General features: G+C 34.4%; 1 protein-coding gene across 4 annotated transcripts in view; it reads left to right on the plus strand.

The window, feature by feature from the left end:
* Positions 1-19342, plus strand: part of Stag1 (STAG1 cohesin complex component) — a 373003-nt gene that overhangs the window by 342020 nt on the left and 11641 nt on the right. For all 4 annotated transcript variants that reach the window (XM_071615631.1, XM_027933685.3, XM_071615633.1 and 1 more), the window contains 5 exons: positions 725-899; positions 3336-3475; positions 7893-7994; positions 11326-11474; positions 12463-12591. In XM_071615631.1, the coding sequence (XP_071471732.1) occupies positions 725-899; positions 3336-3475; positions 7893-7994; positions 11326-11474; positions 12463-12591 (695 nt within the window). The remainder of the gene's footprint in view (positions 1-724; positions 900-3335; positions 3476-7892; positions 7995-11325; positions 11475-12462; positions 12592-19342) is intronic.

The raw sequence follows: 19342 nt of genomic DNA on the forward strand, positions 1-19342 counted from the left end.
TCTTCTTAAATATCTTAATGTATTTCATTGTTGTGCAATCAGAGCATAAACTAGCATCATTCTTGCTAGAGCCAGACAATTGGACAGGCAGCCATCCCCCAAATAAGTGCCGAAATTGTGGTTTTTCTCTTAGAAATCAACTTTTATGGGATGAGTTTCAGTGAATTATTCAGAAATGTCACAGCCCTCAATAATCCCACAACAAAGTGTTTTGATTTTTAAACTAATGAGGTTTATTTCGTCCCATCCGTTCAAATAATGCATATTTGCTAAGTTAATACTTAGTCTTTAGGTAAAAGTGGTAAGTTCCCTTATGATTCAATTTGTTGAGAGGTTTTTAAATACCAGTTTTATATTAATGGTCTAAGCATTAATTTTTTAACATGGTTTCTCTTAAAATTTCACATCTGTCATTTGTGATGCCACTTATATGTTTACAGAGTTGAGTTTAACTTATTTTTTTATAGTTCAGGTGAAAATCTCTTGTTCCACATTTTTGAGTTAACACAGCCAAGTAAAATAAATAGATTGTATTTCAGGAGGACCTTAAATGCGACCAGTGTTTAATGAGAGAGGGTAATGAGGTAAGAAAATTAAAACTAAAGAGAGTTTATTATGTTAAGGTTTTGCTGTTGAACTGTTATTATTTAGTGTGTTTTCATTCACATTGGCATGTAGTTATATTCATGCACTATTTTGCTAATGAATTTCCTTTTCATTCTAGGCTTTCATGTTACTTTGTGATCTTCTGATGATTTTTAGCCACCAGTTAATGACAGGTGGCAGAGAGGGCCTTCAGCCTTTGGTATTTAATCCAGATACTGGACTCCAGTCAGAACTCCTGAGTTTCGTGATGGATCATGTTTTCATTGACCAGGATGAGGAGAACCAGAGCATGGGTATTTATAGCTATCACCTTGTTGATATTTATTTTATTTTATAAATCCCAAAAGACAGAAGTGAAAAATTCAAATCCAAGAGTTACTAAGTTTTCTCTCTCTAAAAAATGCTAATAGTATTATATTCATATATTTCAGAAACCAGCAAGAACAAAAATATGGATAATGATGGCTTTCTCCTTTAAAAGTACCTTAGAGTTCTTTCCCCATCCTAATATAAGCTTCCTCATTCTTTTTCAAACAGCCATATAGTATCTCTTTTATATATATAATATATGTGTATGTGTGTGTGTGTGTTGTAGATGTACACAGTACATTCATTTATTTATGTACTTATTTTTATGTGGTGCTGAAGATCGAACCCAGTGCCTCACACGTTATAGGCAAGCATTCTACCACTGAGCCACAACCCCAGCCCCATATAATATTTCTTTGTGTAGATACAGGATAATTTACATAATCTAGCTCACATTAACTGACATATAGTTTCCAGTCTTCAGCTATAATGAATAATCTTGTACATTTGCCATTTCCCACATGTACAAATGTATATGCAATCTAGAGGTTGTTTCTCATTGACTGCATCCAAGTTTACAGTTTTGTTTTGTTTCTTAATATTTTTTTAGTTATACATGGACACAATATCTTTATTTTGTTTGTTTATTTTTATGTGGTGCTAAGGATCGAACCCAGTACCTCACATGTGTGAGGTAAGTGCTCTGGCACTGAGCCACAACCCCAGCCCCCCAAGTTTACAGTTTTTTTAAAGGAAAGCATCCAGGTTCTTTTCTCTTCCTGAGAGGCTGTCATATATTATCACTTGAATAAAATATAGCTCAAAGAAATTAAATGGTGAAAGATAATCATCAAACTTCACTAGTCAAAATCGTGCTGAGCCTGCAAAATAATCGCTTAGCAAAATCAGACTAAATTGTTAATGCTTAATTGTAAATAAATATTATTTAGAATAGATTATTTGTGAAATAGATGATTTAAGCTCTCTAAAAAAATTTAAGAGGCATATTTGATCCACACATCTATTTGGTGCTATTAGATATTCTTTATAGGGATAAGGGTATAGTTAAGTGGTATAACACTTGCCTAGCATGCAGAAGCCCTAGGTTGGATCCATAGCATGACTCCAAAAAAAAAAAGAAAAAATCTTGTTTTTAAGAGAACATTTTAGAAATACTGCAGTGTGGAACAGAGTATGTTTATTTACACTCAATTAATCTCAAGAGATCTTAACTGCTATTTTAAGCAAAAAGATTTCCAGTTTCTCAAAGCACTGGTGCCTCAGAACTTATCAGGACTTACTAGTAAAAAGAAAGAGACTGAGAGTAAATTATTTTATCAATAGATACATATAAACAAAAGAAAGAAGACTTATCCCAAATACAGAGCCTGAAATAAATGTTGTCATCTGGAGCCTTGTAGGAAAACTTTTTCTAGGATTAGAAATACATAACACAATGGATTATATATTTTAAAAAAATTAAATGAGAAACACTACTTATTTAGAAAGTTTTTAATGGAGTATTTTAACATGGCTTGCAAAATAGATTTTATTTTTCAACTCATAATATAACCATGTGGACAAGCACTGAAAATTAACTGCTCCATATATTTCCTTTACCCCTCTATATATTTTTCTAAAATAAAACTTTTCTGGGGCTCTTGTTGTGGCTCAGTGGCAGAGCACTCACCTAGCACATGTGAGGCACTATATTTGATCCTCAGCACCACATATAAATAATAAAACAAAGGTGTTGTCCATATACAACTAAAAAATATATAGAGAGAAAAACAACTTTTTCTGCCTGTCTCATAGTTTTTTCCCCTGTGGGAATGTATTAGCATATAAGAAATATTGAGATTAGAAAAAACATTGTAAGATAAAACAAGTTGACAGTGTTGTTGTGACAAAAGTATGAAACAATCTATATATGATTTGCTGTCTTTGTTTTGTTTGTTTTTATTTTTGTTTTGGTACCTGTGTTTGAACTCTGGGTCGGGGCACTCAACCACTAAGCCATATCCCCAGCCCTATTACTACAGGGTCTCACTGAGTTGTTTAGCACCTCACTGTTGCTGATGCTGGCTTTGAAATTGCTATCCACCTGCCTCAGCCTCTCAAGCTGCTGGGATTACAGGCATGCTTTTACCACAATCCCCACCTCCCAGCTGATTTGATTATCTTAATCATTACTATGATAATCTCCTAAAAGATAGGAATCTTATTGCCTACCAAGTATTTGATAAGCATGTAATAAATAGCACTCTAAAATAATTAGTATAACTACTTTTGTTCTGTGTAAAACTGAATTGTGCCTGTTTGTGAAGTATTGTAAAGCTAGTTTTCAAATATGCAGATTTTCTACATTGTTTTATTGGATCAAGAGCCAGATTTATAACCAATTTATTTTCTGTGGTTAGAGGGTGATGAAGAAGATGAAGCTAATAAAATTGAGGCCTTACATAAAAGAAGGAATCTACTTGCTGCCTTCAGCAAACTTATCATTTATGATATTGTTGACATGCATGCAGCTGCAGACATCTTTAAACACTACATGAAGGTACAGTTTAATATTCTTATTTTTCTCCTAAACAGCAGAGAAATTTGCAATTATAATGAATTGACACCTTTGAACCGTGTATTGTGGATAATTTTCTAATAATTCTAATAATTTTCTAATAATTCTAATAATTTTCTAATAATGTTATCATTTTATATAAACTCTTTATTGAGTCTTCACCATTGCATCAGTCTTCACTCACTGGAGTAGGAGTTCCTAGCATTTACACGAAAAACACTCAACTTTCTAGCTGCTTGCTTTTCCATAAGCTTCTTTTTGTTCCTGACCCTCTGAAAAAAACCAGATCTCAGAATTCTTCTAACAGGCATGGATAAAAGGAAATGCTTCTTAGTTTTTATGTGTTTGCCTTCCCAGGTCAAAGAGAATGTTCTGTTTTGCCATGTTCAGAATATTGTGTGCTGTTTGATCCAATTGTACCTTTATCTGTGTTTGGGTATGGTCCAGTTCCAGTTGTGATTTATGGGTTGAACATCTGTGATCCTAACTGAAATCTGAAATTTTTGGAGCACCACCCAAAAAATTTAGATTTTGGAGCATTTCACATTTCAGATTCTCCAGTGTAGGCATACTCCACTGGTAAGGTCTGTGCTTCTATTTTTTTACTTTATCATTTATTTCTAATTTCATTCATTATGGTATGATAGAATGCAGGTACTACCTCTATTTTTTGGTATTTGCTAAGTCTTGGCTTTGTGGCATGAGATATGGTCTATTTTAGTGAAGGATCCGAGTGCTGCTGAGAAAAAAGTGTTATTTGCTTATTGATGGATGAAATATTCTATATATGTCTGTTAAGTCTAAAATATTGATTACATTATAGAGTTCTATAGTTTCTTTGTTTAGTTTTGTTTGGAAGGTCTATCCAAAGGTGAAAAGGTATGTTAAAGTCACCCAGTATTATTATGTTGTGGTCTGTTTGATTCTTGAAATTGAGAAGGGTTTGTTTGATATACTGTATATGTTCCATTGTTTGAGCATAGATGTTTACAATTGTTATATCTTCTTGATGTATGATTCCCTTAAGCAGTATGAAATGACCTTCTTTATCCCTTCTGGCTAACTTTGGTTTGAAGTCTACTTAATCTTATATGAGGATGGAAACTCCTGCTTGTTCTTGTGTTCCATGTGAGTGGTATTTTTTTCCCATCCTTTCATCTTCAGTCTGTGGATATCTTTTCCTATGAGATGAGCCATTCGTGTTCAGGGTTATTATTGAAATATGGGTTGTAGTCCCAGTCATTTTGATTTATTTTTAGTTTTTAACTTGACTTGGTTTCTCCTTTGATTAGCTTTTCCTCTCTTTGTTGATTTTCATTGTTGTTTTTCACTTCCTCGTGGAATATTTTGCCGAGAATGTTCTGTAGTATAGGCTTTCTCATTCTAAATTACTTTTAACTTTTGTTTATCATGGAAGATTTTTATTTCATCATCAAATCTGAAGCTTAATTTTGGTGGATATAATATTATTGGTTGGCATCCATTTTCTTTCAGAGATTAGTATATGTTGCTCCATCCTAGCTTTGAGGGTTTGGGTTAAGAAACCTGCTGAGATCCAAATTGGTTTTCCCCTATATGTAATCTGAAACTTTTCTCTTGCAACTTTTAAAATTCTATCTATATTCTGTATGCTACACATTTTCATTATAATGTGCCTTGGTGTCGATCTGTTGTAATTTTGTACATTTGGTGTCCTGTAAGCCTCTTGTACTTGATTTTCCAGTTCATTTGGGAGATTTTCTGATATGATTTCATTGAAGAGATTATACATTCCTTTGAGTTTATATCTCTGTGCCTTCTTATTATTAATTAATTAATAATCTTCCAATTATTCTTAGATTTTTGTCTTATCATGTTATCCCATAATTCTTGGAGGTTTTGTTCATGGTTTCTTACCATTTTCACTCTGTGGGCAGCTTTATTTTAAAGATAATGTATTTTGTCATCATTGCCTGAGTTTCTGTCTTCTAAGCGATCTAGTCTGTTGGTGATGCTTTCTATTGAAAATTTTTTTTAATTATACATGGACACAATATCTTTATTTTGTTTGTTTATTTATTTATTTATTTTTTAATGTGGTGCTGAGGATCGAAGCCAGGGTCTTTCATGTGCAAGGCAAGCGCTCTACCACTGAGCCACAACCCCAGCCCTCTATTGAATTTCCTTCATTTCAAGGATTTCTGGGGTTTTTTGTTTGTTTGTTTTTGTTTTGTTTTTTCCAGAATCTCTCTTTCTTGAAGTAATCTGTTTCTGAACTCCTGACATTTCACCTACTGTGCTATCAGTGGATTCTATTATTGTAGCATCTTGGTTTGTTTGGGGCACTTTCTTCCCTTGTTTTTTTATTGTCCATGTGTCTTCCCCTCTAGCAAGCGGATCCAGGGTATTACAGTTTTTACCCTATAATATTGTAGTGTCCCTGTAGGTTACCAGTACATTGCCTTTAAGGGGCAGATCAATATTTACAACATTGATACAAACAATGCAAACATAGGTAGCCTTAAACCATTATTTACAACATTGATACAAACAATATATAGTCTTAAACCAAATAACTCCTATTTGGACAATTACAGTTTTGTCACAATAAACAATGTGTTTATTGATGTGTTCAGTTCATATCTATAGTATAAATAGTAGGTTTGCATACGGGTTTACAGTTTAATAGTGGACAAAGAGAGCAGCAGGTGGAATGGGGTTTGTGAGGTAGGAGATGAAAATGTAGAGGTATTAGATCATAGGAAGAATGAATGAGGAATCGAGAAGTAGACTAGCAGGACTACCTCTGGTATGACAAACCTGCAGGGATCTTGGTCTCTAGATGGAAGTGAGCATGTCCCTAGATTGTAGTAACAGGAGCCTCAAACCTGTAAGTATATTGATATTAGGCTTCTAAGCCCTATCCAGTGTCCTAAAATGGAAGCACCCCCGATTAAAGATAGTGGTAGCAGCAGCATAGGTAACCTATGATGGTGATAGAGGTGTTCCAGGATGAAGGCAATTGCTTTCAGAGATGGGACTGACAAGCAGGCCATGTGGTGGCATTGGGCAGCCTGTTTGGATATGCAGTGCTGTGGTGGGCTGCTGCCTCCAGGCCCTGTCTGTTGTCCTAAGGTAGAGGCTAACACATGGGGTGTGGGCTATGGAGGTGGCTGCAGTGTCCCAACATGGAAGTGGGCCAGGAGAGCCACACATTGGTAGAAGGGGCCACAGCGCAGTCACCCTCCTCCTCCTCTTCTGCAGGGCAGGCCAGGGTCACTCTGCATTTCCAGGATTGTGGCAGTTTTCATATGACCTTATTCCTCTGAAAAATCTGTCTTTCAGCACCTTTCCTATTTTTTCTCCATTCCTTAAATAACTCAATGTTTCTATAATCTCTGCAAATTTCCTTAGGACATGATTTGTGCAATCTAGAAAACTAATTTGTTTGTAATGACTTGATGCTTTCATTGGTTCTTCACTAAACCTGGCTTTCAGTATCATTTTGCCAGTTATTCTACCATTTTTAGGTACTTTTTTCCCTTATCAGAAAATTAGAGAATCATTTAATATGTTGAGTTTGGATTTTAGTTTTGCCTTGTCATTTCTTAATAGTACTGCATCAGTTCCAAATAATAATAATAATAATAATAATAATAATAACTTTATTCAAAATTTTTATCAGCCCTAGCACTTTTTTCACATCTCTGCTCATTGTAGGCTCTGACCTTTTTATGAGTAGTCTGATAGATTTTTGCTATTCTGATATGTGGCTCTGTGGCTTTTCTGTACATGATCTGTTTAAAACTGAACTTAAGAAAGATCTATGTGCTAAATTACTCTGGTGACCTAAAATAATAAATGAAACAATAAATCTGTTACTCTAATCTGTCCTCCCATTTAGGCTAATCTCCAGAAATAAGCAATTTTAACTGTTTTGATTTTAGTTCTTCAATTTATATCCACCTTTTAGATGGTTGTTCAGTTCTCTTCTGAAGTCTGAGAGGTTTTTCTCTCCTATATCACCTCCTCTCCTCCTGGAATTCCTGGCCTTTTTAGTTTTTATTATTTTTACCTCATAATTAGGTATCAAATGTACATTGCTTTAATTTAGAAAAATATCATTTAACTTTCATTATGTTTAAGATGAAGAAATGAAATCCTTTTTGTAGTCACTTTTTCTTTCTTTTACCAACACCATCCTTCATCTCATGAAATTTCAAAAATTTGGGGCTTGGGTTGTGGCTCAGCAGGGGAGCGCTCACCTCACACTTGCGGGACCCTGGGTTCGGTCCTCAGTACCACATAAAAATAAATAAGTGAAATGAGGGTATTGTGTCCAACTACAACTAAAAAATAAATATTTTAAATTTTTTTTTGCAAAAATTTTAAAGCTGTGTTTCCTTTTGTTTCCTCATAGTATTACAATGACTATGGTGATATTATTAAGGAAACATTGAGCAAAACCAGGCAGATTGATAAAATTCAATGTGCCAAGACCCTCATTCTCAGTTTGCAGCAGGTGAGTAATTTGGAGGGGAGGGGGAGACAAAGAATAGATGCAACTTCTGTGTGCTTAGTATGTGCTAGGTATTTTACCTGATTTAAACTAACTCATTAATGTATTACTGTGGTTACTTTCTGATACAGACATGGATTGCATGTCCTCTTTTGAAAGATAATCCTCCAGTTCTTATTACAAAACATGAAATCCTGAGGTGATCTACTCTTAGGCCAAATGAAGAGTCAAATTGGAAACTTTTAAAAGCAATAATTTAAAAATAAGAAGTAAAGGTATTTAATGATGAAGGGACACCAGCAATATCCAAATAAGAAAATATATTGCACAAATAAATTTTTAAGTATATAAATGTCTAGTAAACCAAAATAGAGAGTTTGGAGAGTTCAGAAATATATGCATGTAAATTTCTACATATGTGTGATTAATTTGTGATAAAGGTCTCATTTTCAATCAGTGGGGAAAGGATTAGGACTCTTCAGTTCACAGTGATGGGTTAGTTGAGTATGTTTTTGGAAAAATAGCTACTTCTGGGCCCACCTAATGTGTACCAAAATAACCACTAGGTGGATTATATATCAAGGTTAAAAATTAATGAGTTTTAAGGAAATAAAAGAATATTTTAAAAATCTTTTTCTAAGAAAACCAAAAGCCAAAAAAAAAAAAAGTGATCTATATAAACTTAAATAGGTTTGTACATCAGTCAACGCTTAGTTTAAAAAATAAATGACATTTTGGGGAGAAATATTTTCATATATAACAAATCCTACAAATCAGTGAAAACGATAAAGTGAGCAAGAGTTTTGGAAAAGGCACTTTGCAGAGAAGAAAACTTAATCAATAAACATGAGATGAGGCATAATTTTGTTAGTAATTAATGAAATATAAATTAAAACAAAGAGATATTTACCATCATTGAACAGATTATCATTAATTGAAATGATTGATAAAGGATATCCCCAGATTTTTAGGATCACCAAACTTTATGAAGGATGTTAAAGTGAAGGTCCCTTTAGACTAAAGAAATTTTCTTAAAAGAAATTTTGTAGTATATTTCAAAATTAAAGATATATATTCCCAGGGCTGGGGTTGTGGCTCAGTGGTAGAGCACTTGCCTAGCATGTTTGAGGCACTGGGTTCAATTCTCAGCACCGCATCTAAAAATAAAATTAAAGGTCCATTGACAACTAAAAATTATTAAAAGAAAAAAATTTAAAAAAAGATATTCCCTTTAAACTAGTAATTTTCCTTCTACATATATAAATAAATAACATGTAAGTGTGCACCAAGATGTATATATGTAAAAGATTTTTTACTATAGCAATGTGTTAGTAGTAAAAAACTGGAAATAGTATAAAATTCATCATTAGAGGAGAAATTAAAATATGATACTCTGAAGTAGTTTATAAAATTTTTTTAAAATGTTACCTAGGTTGACAAGTTTCTGGAATCAAGCGATCCTCTAGCTCAGCTTCCAGAGCAGCTGGGACTGCAGGCATGCACCACTATCCCTGGCTGTTCAAAAATTTTATGGCAAAATATGAAATGAAAAATACAAACCTATAGGACAAATAAATAGTGTGGAATAGCATTTATTTTAAAATAAAAATTTTATATGTACTTGTAATATGTCTAAGATGATGTAGGAAATGTTGGATTTTTAACACCGTTTACCTTTGGTAAGAATGGTTTTGGGGCCAGGCACCATAACATACACCAGCGGCTCTGGAGGTTAAAACAGGAGGATAGGCAAGTTCAAAAACGAGGTGCTAAGCAACTCAGTGAGACCCTGTCTCTAAATAAAATACAAAATAGTGGGTGGGGATGTATCTCAGTAGCCAAGTGCCCGAGTTCAATCATCTGTATCCCCCCCAAAAAAGGAATGATATTTGGGTGGGCTAGGGTTCTGGCTCAGTGGTAGAGCGCTTGCCTGGCATGTGTGAGGCACTGGGTTCTAAACAACTAAAAGTATATGTATTACTTTGCATTAAAAAAAAGAATGGTATTTGGTGGAAAAGAGAAAGGAGAACTTTTACATAGATATTCATTGAATTTCTTTACAAAAAAAATGTCTTTGAATTCACCTTAAATTTTAAAGTTTAAGACTGTTATATACAGGTGTCAGTAAAAGGCTTTTTAAAGCTTAAGGATTTATAAACAGCTATTTGTGCATAATTTGAAAATCTCCAGAAGAACCATTCCTTCTAGTAATGACATAGTAAATAAGTAATTCAGACCAGTTCATTGCTGAAGAACACTTAAACAGGGAACAACATAGTTGAACACAGGAGTTATTTCAATAAGTGTGAAGTTAAAGTGAGTATAGTGATGGTTACCAGAGGCTGGAAATGGGGAAAACAAAGTGAAGGAGACAAATAAAAGAAAATGTTCAGTAGTAAAGAAAACAAACGTAAATAAGACTTTTTAGAACCTGTGCCACAAAAATGAATCAGGCAAGCATTGGTAGCTGGCACAGGAAATGGAGTCAAGAAGTTAGTGGTATTTTTAAAGATGCTTGCATCTAATAGAAAAGGAATAGTTAATGATGCAAGAGAAAGCAGTAAGTAAGTAGCAAACCCTTGAGTAGGTGAAGACTTTTATTTTTCATCTGTATTCAGTGCATAAGGAGGGAGTAGCTTTAGATAAAAGGCTGGACAGTTCACACCATATTTCAGGAAGGAAGATAGATTTGCACATACAATTAAGTTTCTAGATTTGATAGTGGAATGATGATTGTTTTTATATTATTACTCTGGGGTATTTATTGTTATTTTGTGATATATATGTAACTTATAAAACCTCTCCACTCAGTTTAAGAACTTTTAGGTGTATTTTGTGGCTGAGTGAGAAAAATCATAGCCCCATATATCCAAATATATGTGGATGTTTACATAATGTTATTTTACATAATGTTCTTACTTATAATAAATGGAAAAAACAGAGTTCCAAACCCTGTATTTCATATATTGACATATCTGTGAAAAGACTATATATAGGTATTTGTAAATATGTACTATTTTTCTGTAAATATATTACCTTTTCCCATTGCAAAATGTATTCTTTAAAAATTTGGCATTAAAAAGACATAAATTCCTCTCTGCATTTAATAATACCAGCAGCATGAAAGTGAACTCAAAAAATTACTAATACAAAATGACCAAGTAAGGGAACATAGTGGCTATAGCTCAGTGCAAGGAGGGAAACATTTGTTTTATCTTACACCTTTTATATATTTTTAAACTATACTCCTATTCTAAAAATAAATAAAATCTAAAATATTTCTTAACTGTAAGTTTTTTCCTTTTTTTTTTTTTTCCCTCTTTCTTTCTACCAGTTGTTTAATGAACTTGTTCAAGAACAAGGTCCCAACCTAGATAGGACTTCTGCCCATGTCAGTGGTATTAAAGAATTGGCACGTCGCTTTGCCCTTACATTTGGACTGGACCAGATCAAGACACGAGAAGCAGTTGCCACACTTCACAAGTGAGTAACATACGCAAACAATGTTATATAGAATCTAGTTTATTGGAATTTAACGAAAATAACTGTTTTGACCCATTTTTAAAGCTATAAATTACAGATTTTTCAAATTATAAGAATTATAGCTATTAATCTAATTTAGAGATTGTTAAGTAGGAGGGTTTTTGTTTGTTTGTTTTTTTGTGGTTGTAGATGGACAGAATGTCTTCATTTTATTTATTTTTATGTGGTACTGAGCTATAGCCCCAACCCAAGTAGGAGGGCATTTTAATTTTATTTTTGTTTTATTTATTTATTTATTTGCAAGTATAAATTCTTTATTGCTAGTTAGGATCAGAAAACCCAGACAGTGTTGGTGAGATGGGCAGGATCTCCAGGGGTCTATCCTGGCTCCTCCTCTGTGGAGGAGCAAAGAACCTGCAGATAACACACCCAGTGGAAGGCAAGGAGCTGAGGGGCGGGCATTCTGAAGAAGGAGGGCATTTTTAATTTGGGAAAAAAAAAATTATCATGCTGGGATGTAGCTCAGTGGTTGAGCACTTGCCTGATATATGCAAGGCACTAGGTTCAATCTCCACCTCAAAAAAGAAAAAATTTATATGAACTGCACATTTTCTTTATCTTATAAAATGGAAAATTTATTAACTTTCTTATCTGGTCTACCAGTGAGAAAATTTGGGAAACAAGTTTAAAAGAGACTATGCAGTACTGATTTGGTCAATCTCATTTCACAACTATGAAAACTGAATACAGAAAACCGCAAGCCTGAATTCACACAGCTGATTGATACTCTAAAGTTGAATACAAAAGCAAAATACATTATGAAAATTCGCATTGTTTTGCCATTTGAATTTATCAGATATTACTTCTTCAGTGATGATTTCACTCCCTTCCCAAATGTTTTTGTAATTTTAGCACATTAAGAGAACTACATGAACTATCTAGAACAATAAGATACTAAGTGTATTTTTGTGTTTTATTTTAACTTCAGGGATGGCATAGAGTTTGCCTTTAAATACCAAAATCAGAAAGGACAAGAATATCCACCTCCTAATCTGGCTTTTCTTGAAGTACTAAGTGAATTTTCTTCTAAACTTCTTCGACAGGACAAAAAGACTGTGTAAGTTGCACATTCCAAAGGAAGTATTTTTTATAATGACACCATTGAAATTTCAAATGTTTCTTTCTTAAAAAGTGTTTAATGAGATAGACAAAATAACTGCTGATTTAAGGAACTTTGTTTTCTTTCAAGCTTTCATATTGTTATTCTCTTACTACTCACTTTTAGTAACTTAGAATGTATAAGATGAAATTAAACAGGTATTGAATCCTGCAATTCAAAGATATGAACACTGAGCCATTGTATAACCTTTTCTTTAACATTAATTTTATTGTAGTTTCTATTTTTTTATAATTGATAGCAGTCTAAAAAAATATATGTAGCTTTTAAAAGAAATTTTCAAATTTTTTTCTTTTTTTTTAGTTATATATGACAGTAGAATGTATACATGGAGTATAACTTTCCATTTTTGTGGTTGTACATGATGTAGAGTTAGACTGTTTGTGTATTCATATATGAACATAGAAAAGTTATGTCTGATTCATTGTACTGTCTTTCCCATTCCCATCCTCATTCCCTTCCCTACTCCTCCCTGCCTGCCCCCAACCCACTTGTTGTGAGTCAGCATCCACATGTCAGAAAGAACATTCGGCCGTTGGTTTTGAGGGATTGGCTTATTTCACCTAGCATGATAGTCTTCACTTCCATCCATTTACTGGCAAATGACATAATTTCATTCTTCTTTATCTCTAAGAAATACTCCATTGTATAAACATGCCACATTTTCCTTATCCATTCATCTGTTGAAGGGCACCTAGGTTGGTACCATGACTTAACTATTGTGAATTGAGCTTCTATAAACATTGATGTGATGACATCTCTATAGTATGCTGATTTTAAGTCCTTTGGGTGTATGCCAAGGAGTGGGATAGCTGGATCCAATGGTGGTTCCATTCCACATTTTCTGAGGACTCCATACTGTTTTCCAGAAGGGTTGCACCAGTCCTACCAGCAATGTTATGAGTGTACCTTTTTCCCACATCCTCACCAGGATTAAATATAACTGGGAACCTCTGTCCTTCCTATACTTGTGTATTTGTGTTCTTTTCTAGGTTTGGAAGTTTTCTGTTATTATTTCTTGAAGTAAGTTTTGTACCCCCTTTGACATTTCAAGTCATTAAATCCCAGTATCCCAAATATTTGCTCTTCTAATACTATCCCAAAGCTCATGTATGCTTCCTTCATTCCTCATTTTCTCTTCCACTTATTTTTAAGTAACCCATTTTTAAGCTCTTCTTTCTTGTTTGATCTTTTCTACTATTGATGACTTCTATCGTGTTTTTAATTTCACTTAGTGTATTTTTCAGCTCAAGGCTTTCTATTTGATTTTAATTGCTTTCATCTGTTTCTCTCTCAGAATATTGAATTATTCTTCTGTATTCTTAAAGCTCAGTTTCCTTGAAACAGTTGTTTTAAATTATCCATCCAAGAGTTCACCCAAACAGATAACTATATGGTCAGTTCATGTTGCTTTATTTTCACCATAAGATATGGTCACAGTTTCATGAAAGTTCTTGATGCTGATTGGTGTGCAGTGTCATCTTAAAAAGTACAGGCATTTAGTCCAGTCTGTAGTCTTGCTTCCACCACCACCACCCCCAGAAATTCTCAACTTACAGCTTATTTTGTCTGAGTCTATAGTCACTTCTGCTGTTTTAGCCCTAGACAGGAAGCATCCTTTGGTCAGGTTTGATAGGAGTCTGCTCTTGGTGTATTGTTGCTGTTTTAGCGATGATTACCATAGAGAGACCAGCCCCACGCTTCTGTGACACATGTAAGACCACCAGTGCCACAATGCTGTGTCATACCCTGAATCTCAAAGCCACAGGAAGCTCCACAGTCTTTTGGATTTCTGTTTTCATTCATCTGAAAGTATCTTTTTATTTTACTTATTATTTATTTTTTAACCTATTGGTTATTCAGTTATTCAGGAGTATTTTAATTATCACACATTTGTGACTTTTTAATTTTTATTGATTTTTTTTTTTTTTTTTTTTTGTACTGGGGAGTGAGCCCAGAGGTAATTTTACCACTGAGCTACATCATCCTTAGCCCCACTCTTTGGTGGTGAGGGTTTTGGGGCGGGGGGGTGCAGGGTGTGACTAAGTTTCTTAGGGCCTCAGAAATTTGTGAATTTCTAAATTTCCCTTCTGTTATTGATTTCTAATTTCATTCTGTTGTCAGAGATCATGTATGTATAATTTTAATCCTTTTGAATTTATTGAGACTTGATTTTATGGAACATATGATCTAACCTGGAAAATGTTCCGTGTATACTTGAGAAGATCATATTTTTCTGGTTTTGGGGTAGAATTTTATTCTGTAGGTGTCTGTAGGTGGCTTATAGTTTTGATTGTGGTGTCTTCAATTTCTTGTTAATCTTTTCCTAGTTCTATGTTTTGTTGTTGTTTGTTTGTTTGTTTGTACTTGAGATTGAACTCAAAAGTGCTTTACCCCACTTAGCCACATCCCCACTCACTAAGTTGTTGAAATTCTTTTCAAACTTGGAATCCTCTTGTCTCGGCCTCCTGAATCGCTGGGATTACAGGTGTGTACCATTGCACCCATATGAAAAGTGGGATATTGATGTCTATTATTGAATTGACTCCTCATCTCTTCCGTTCTGTCAGTTTTTCCTTCATGTATTTTGGGGCTCTGTTAGGTATATATAGATTTTTAATTGTTATATATCTTTCTGATCAATTGATTGATATTTTAAAGTGTCCTATTCCATGTCTAGTAATTTTTATCTTGCCTCTATTTTGTCTGATATTAGTATTACCCCTCCAGCTCTATTTTGGTTTCTATTTGCATAATATGTCTTTTTTTCCAACATTTTACTTTCTGTCTTTTTGTCCTTAAATCTAAAGTGTGTTTCATACAGACAATATAAGATTGGGTTATGCCTTTTTTTTAATCCATCTGTGTTTTTCAGTTTATTAGTGATTTTCTGAGGCCATACAGTATGCATATTATTAAAATTTACTTAAGGCTGGGTGCCGGGTGCTGTGGTACACACCTATAATCCTAGCTTCTTGGGGGCCCGGGGAGGAGGGGGGATAATGCAGGAGGATCACAAGTTCTAAGCCAGCCTCAGCAAAAGCGAGGTGCTAAGCAACTCAGTGAAACCTTTTCTCTAAATAAAATACATAATAGGGCTGGTAATGTGGCTCAGTGGTCAAGTGTCCCTGAGTTCAATCCCCGGTCCCTTAAAAAAAATTACTTCAGATTTACTGTATTTTAATTCTGAAGGAATATAGAAACTTACACATAACCCCATTTCCTTCTCTTTTTGTGTGTGTGCTATTGTTACAATTATTAATTGATATAATCTTATGTCTTTTTAAGAAGATGAGAAAAGAAAGTAAAAATATATTTGGAGGTTGTTACATTAACCTATTTACCATTTTTGATTCTTTTAATTTCTTCCTGTGGATTTTAATGGCCATCTACTGTCATTCTCTACTGTAATGCAACTTTTCTCCCACCTACTTTTTTTGTGCTTATTATCAAATATATTACATTTCTGGTTTTGGCCCCAATAATACAGTAATACTATATATATTTATACAGATGAGTAAAGAAAGGAAGTAAATGTGCATTGTCTTTTATCATTACATAAGTACCTTTACTCGTTTTCTTTGTTTTTTCATATACATTCAAATTATCCTCTGGTATCATTGCTTTCAGCTTGAAAAACTTCCTTTAATATTTCTTCTTACTAAGGCAAGTTTGCTAGCAAAAAAAAAAATCTCAGCTTTTGTTCATTTGGGACTTACTTTATTTTAAATTTTGCTTGACATAAGATCCTTGTTGAGGGCTGGTGATGTAACTCAGGGATAGAACACTTGCCTAACATGCATGAGGCCCTGGGTTCCATCCCTGGCACTAAAAAAAAAAAAAAAAAAATGTGTTTGATAAGTTTTTCACTTTCAGCAATTTTGTTATCCCACTGCCTTCTGGCCTCTATTGTGCCTAATGAGAAGTCATCACTTAGTTTTATTGGATTTTCTTCATAAGTAGTGAGTTACTTTTCTCTTACTGCTTCAAGATTTCCTCTTGATTTTTAACTTTCAGAAAGCATTTTTTCCATGATGATTCTTGGTTTAGATTTCTTTGCATTAATCCTGTTTCAGTCTATTGTGCTTTGTAGATTTTTAAAGTAATATTTTTCCTTAGACTTGGGAAATGTTTAGCCATTATTTCTCTAATTTTTTTATTTCTTTATTACATTGGGAGTGCATTTCATGGTATCTCACATTTCTCTCAGGCTCTAGTTCATTTTTCTTTATTCTTTTTTCTTTCTCCTTTAGATTGCTTAATCTCTTAATATATCCTCAAGTTGGTTTGGTTTGGTTTGGTTTGGTTTGGTTTGGTTGGGGGCAGGGTTGTCTGTTCATATCTACTCTTGAGCCCCTGAAATTTATTTTCATTTTCATTTTTGCACTTTTCAACTTCAGAATTTCCAAAGGGCAGCTGGAGGTGTGGTTCAAAAATAGAGTTCTTGCTTAGCATGCACAAAGCCCTTGGTTCTATCCCCTGTACCAAAAAGGAAAGGAATTTCCATTTGGCTCTGTCATTATCTTTTCTTTTTATACATATTCTCTATTTGATCATCATACTTTTAATTCTTTAGATGTGTTTCTTTTTTTATCTCTTTGAATATATTTGCAATAATTACTTTGAAATCATTGTGGGCCATGGACCTAGTGCTTGCTTCCCCCTACCCTTTCTGTACATCACATTTTCCTGTTGTTAAAGCATATCATGGGCTAAGGATATATAGCTCAGTTGGTAGAGTGCTTGCCTTGCATGCACAAGGTCCTGGATTCCATCCCCAGCACCACAAATTTTATTTTTATATTTTTATATATATATATATATATATATATATATATATATATATATATATATATTTTTTTTTTTTTTTCCCCCCCCTGAAAACTGGACATTTTCGAAAATATATTGCAATTATATTGTGAAGTAATTATTTACTTCTGACACTGATTGCCTACCTTCCTAGTGGCTTATTTTTTGGGTTTTTGTTTGTTTGTTTTTTGCTTGGTCATTTGTTTAGTTACTTGGATGATCAAATTTTGTGATATCTGTTTCCTCTGTAATGTGCAGCCTCTGATGTACCTGTTCAGATCCTTTTTCCTTTGTTTTTAACATTTGACCTAGCTACCCAACAGTCACCCCTGGATCAGGTTGTATTTTAGCTCCCTGAGCCAGTTAGAATTTTACCCTTTATGGATAGATGTGTGTGTGGCTTGAAGGCTACTGTCATAATTCAGGTTGGTTACATTTTTACTCCTTGTTTTAAGCCAGGGACTAGCAGCTTTGAAGATCCCTCTCTCTCTGATGGCTCCTGAGAGTGGCAGCCAAAGTATGTACAGTTTTCAGAGGACCAGGAGAGCACATGATTTTATTTTTAAGCTTTGTTTCCTAGAAGTTGCCCCTAGGTCAGAATAGCTCATTGTTCATCTGTTTTTTCAGAAGCTATGTTTAAGCCCCTTTTGCTGCAATAATTGAATATTGATAGATCTGTGTGTGGCTTGGAGAATGCTTTCAAGTCTGTCCCATTCCCTACCCTATTCGCCCTTATGTTGGTACTGCTTAGCATATGTACATAACTTTGCCACCACCAGGATTTTTATTTTTTTTAACCTTTTCCAAATCTGTTTAATGAATAAACTCACAAAATTTGAAGCCTCTAAACAGTACGTTCTTACTTCAAGCACAGCATTTATATAAGCAGAACAATAACAAAAAGTTATCCTTCTTTCATGTAAGAATAAATGTATGTAATGCCTAATTATTCCAGCATCCTGTTAGTAGCCACCAAAAATTGGTAGTGAAGCATTTTCCCATTCTGAGATGGGAGGGAGGGGGAAAAAGGATGCCAGAACACTATAAGCACAGTGGAGGACCTGGTAGGCTAAACTCAAATGAATCATTAGAACTCTTAAAATGAAGAATCATTTTGTTTGGTGGATGGGGTGAAGAGTTGAAGCTGCTCCTTTTCTAAAAATAATAAGAATATATATAACATGATGTTTTGATATATGTATATGTTGGGAAATGATTGTTACAGTCAAGCTAATTAACATCCAACTGTCATCCAAGAAATCACTGTCATCCCAGAAGAGCTCTTCTTGGCTCTCTTTTCCTGGTTCTCTTCTGGAATCTTAGCTGTCATTTGTTGCTAATAATATCAAAGACCTACTGGCACCATCTTGCCTTTCATCAAGATCTCATTGTTTACAACAAGGCCCTTACGAAAGGAATTTTCTAAATAATGTCAGCCCTGGCTAGACAGCTACAGAGATTCTTCCTTATAGTCTGCCCAGCGCCTGGGCAGAAATTTTAACACTTAATCCACTGAAAGGAGGAAGGAAGGATGGGGTAGGGTGGAAATAGCTTCTCCCAGAATAGTTACTATCAGAAGCTTTTCTCTTAAAGCAGGGGGAGGCTGGGTAACCACTGGTTCTCAGCTTGCCCCTTCAGTTAGAGTTGAGATATTTAGGGCCCTAGTATTCTCAGCCTGCTTGTGCTTGGAGTTCCTACCCCACAAGTTGAGGCCAGGAGCCTCACTCATTCCAGCTGCTACTCAGAATAAAGCTGCAACACAGGACTAGAAGGTGTTGCAAAAGGCAAGTAGTATGTTCCTCCCTTGCAGGGTAGCCCTAGGCTGGAAGCTAGAAAGGGGGAGCTCTGCTCTTCTTAGCCATCTGCCTGGAGTAGAGTTTCT

Source organism: Marmota flaviventris, chromosome 8 (genome assembly GCF_047511675.1).
Source record: "Marmota flaviventris isolate mMarFla1 chromosome 8, mMarFla1.hap1, whole genome shotgun sequence".
Lineage (NCBI taxonomy): Eukaryota > Metazoa > Chordata > Mammalia > Rodentia > Sciuridae > Marmota > Marmota flaviventris.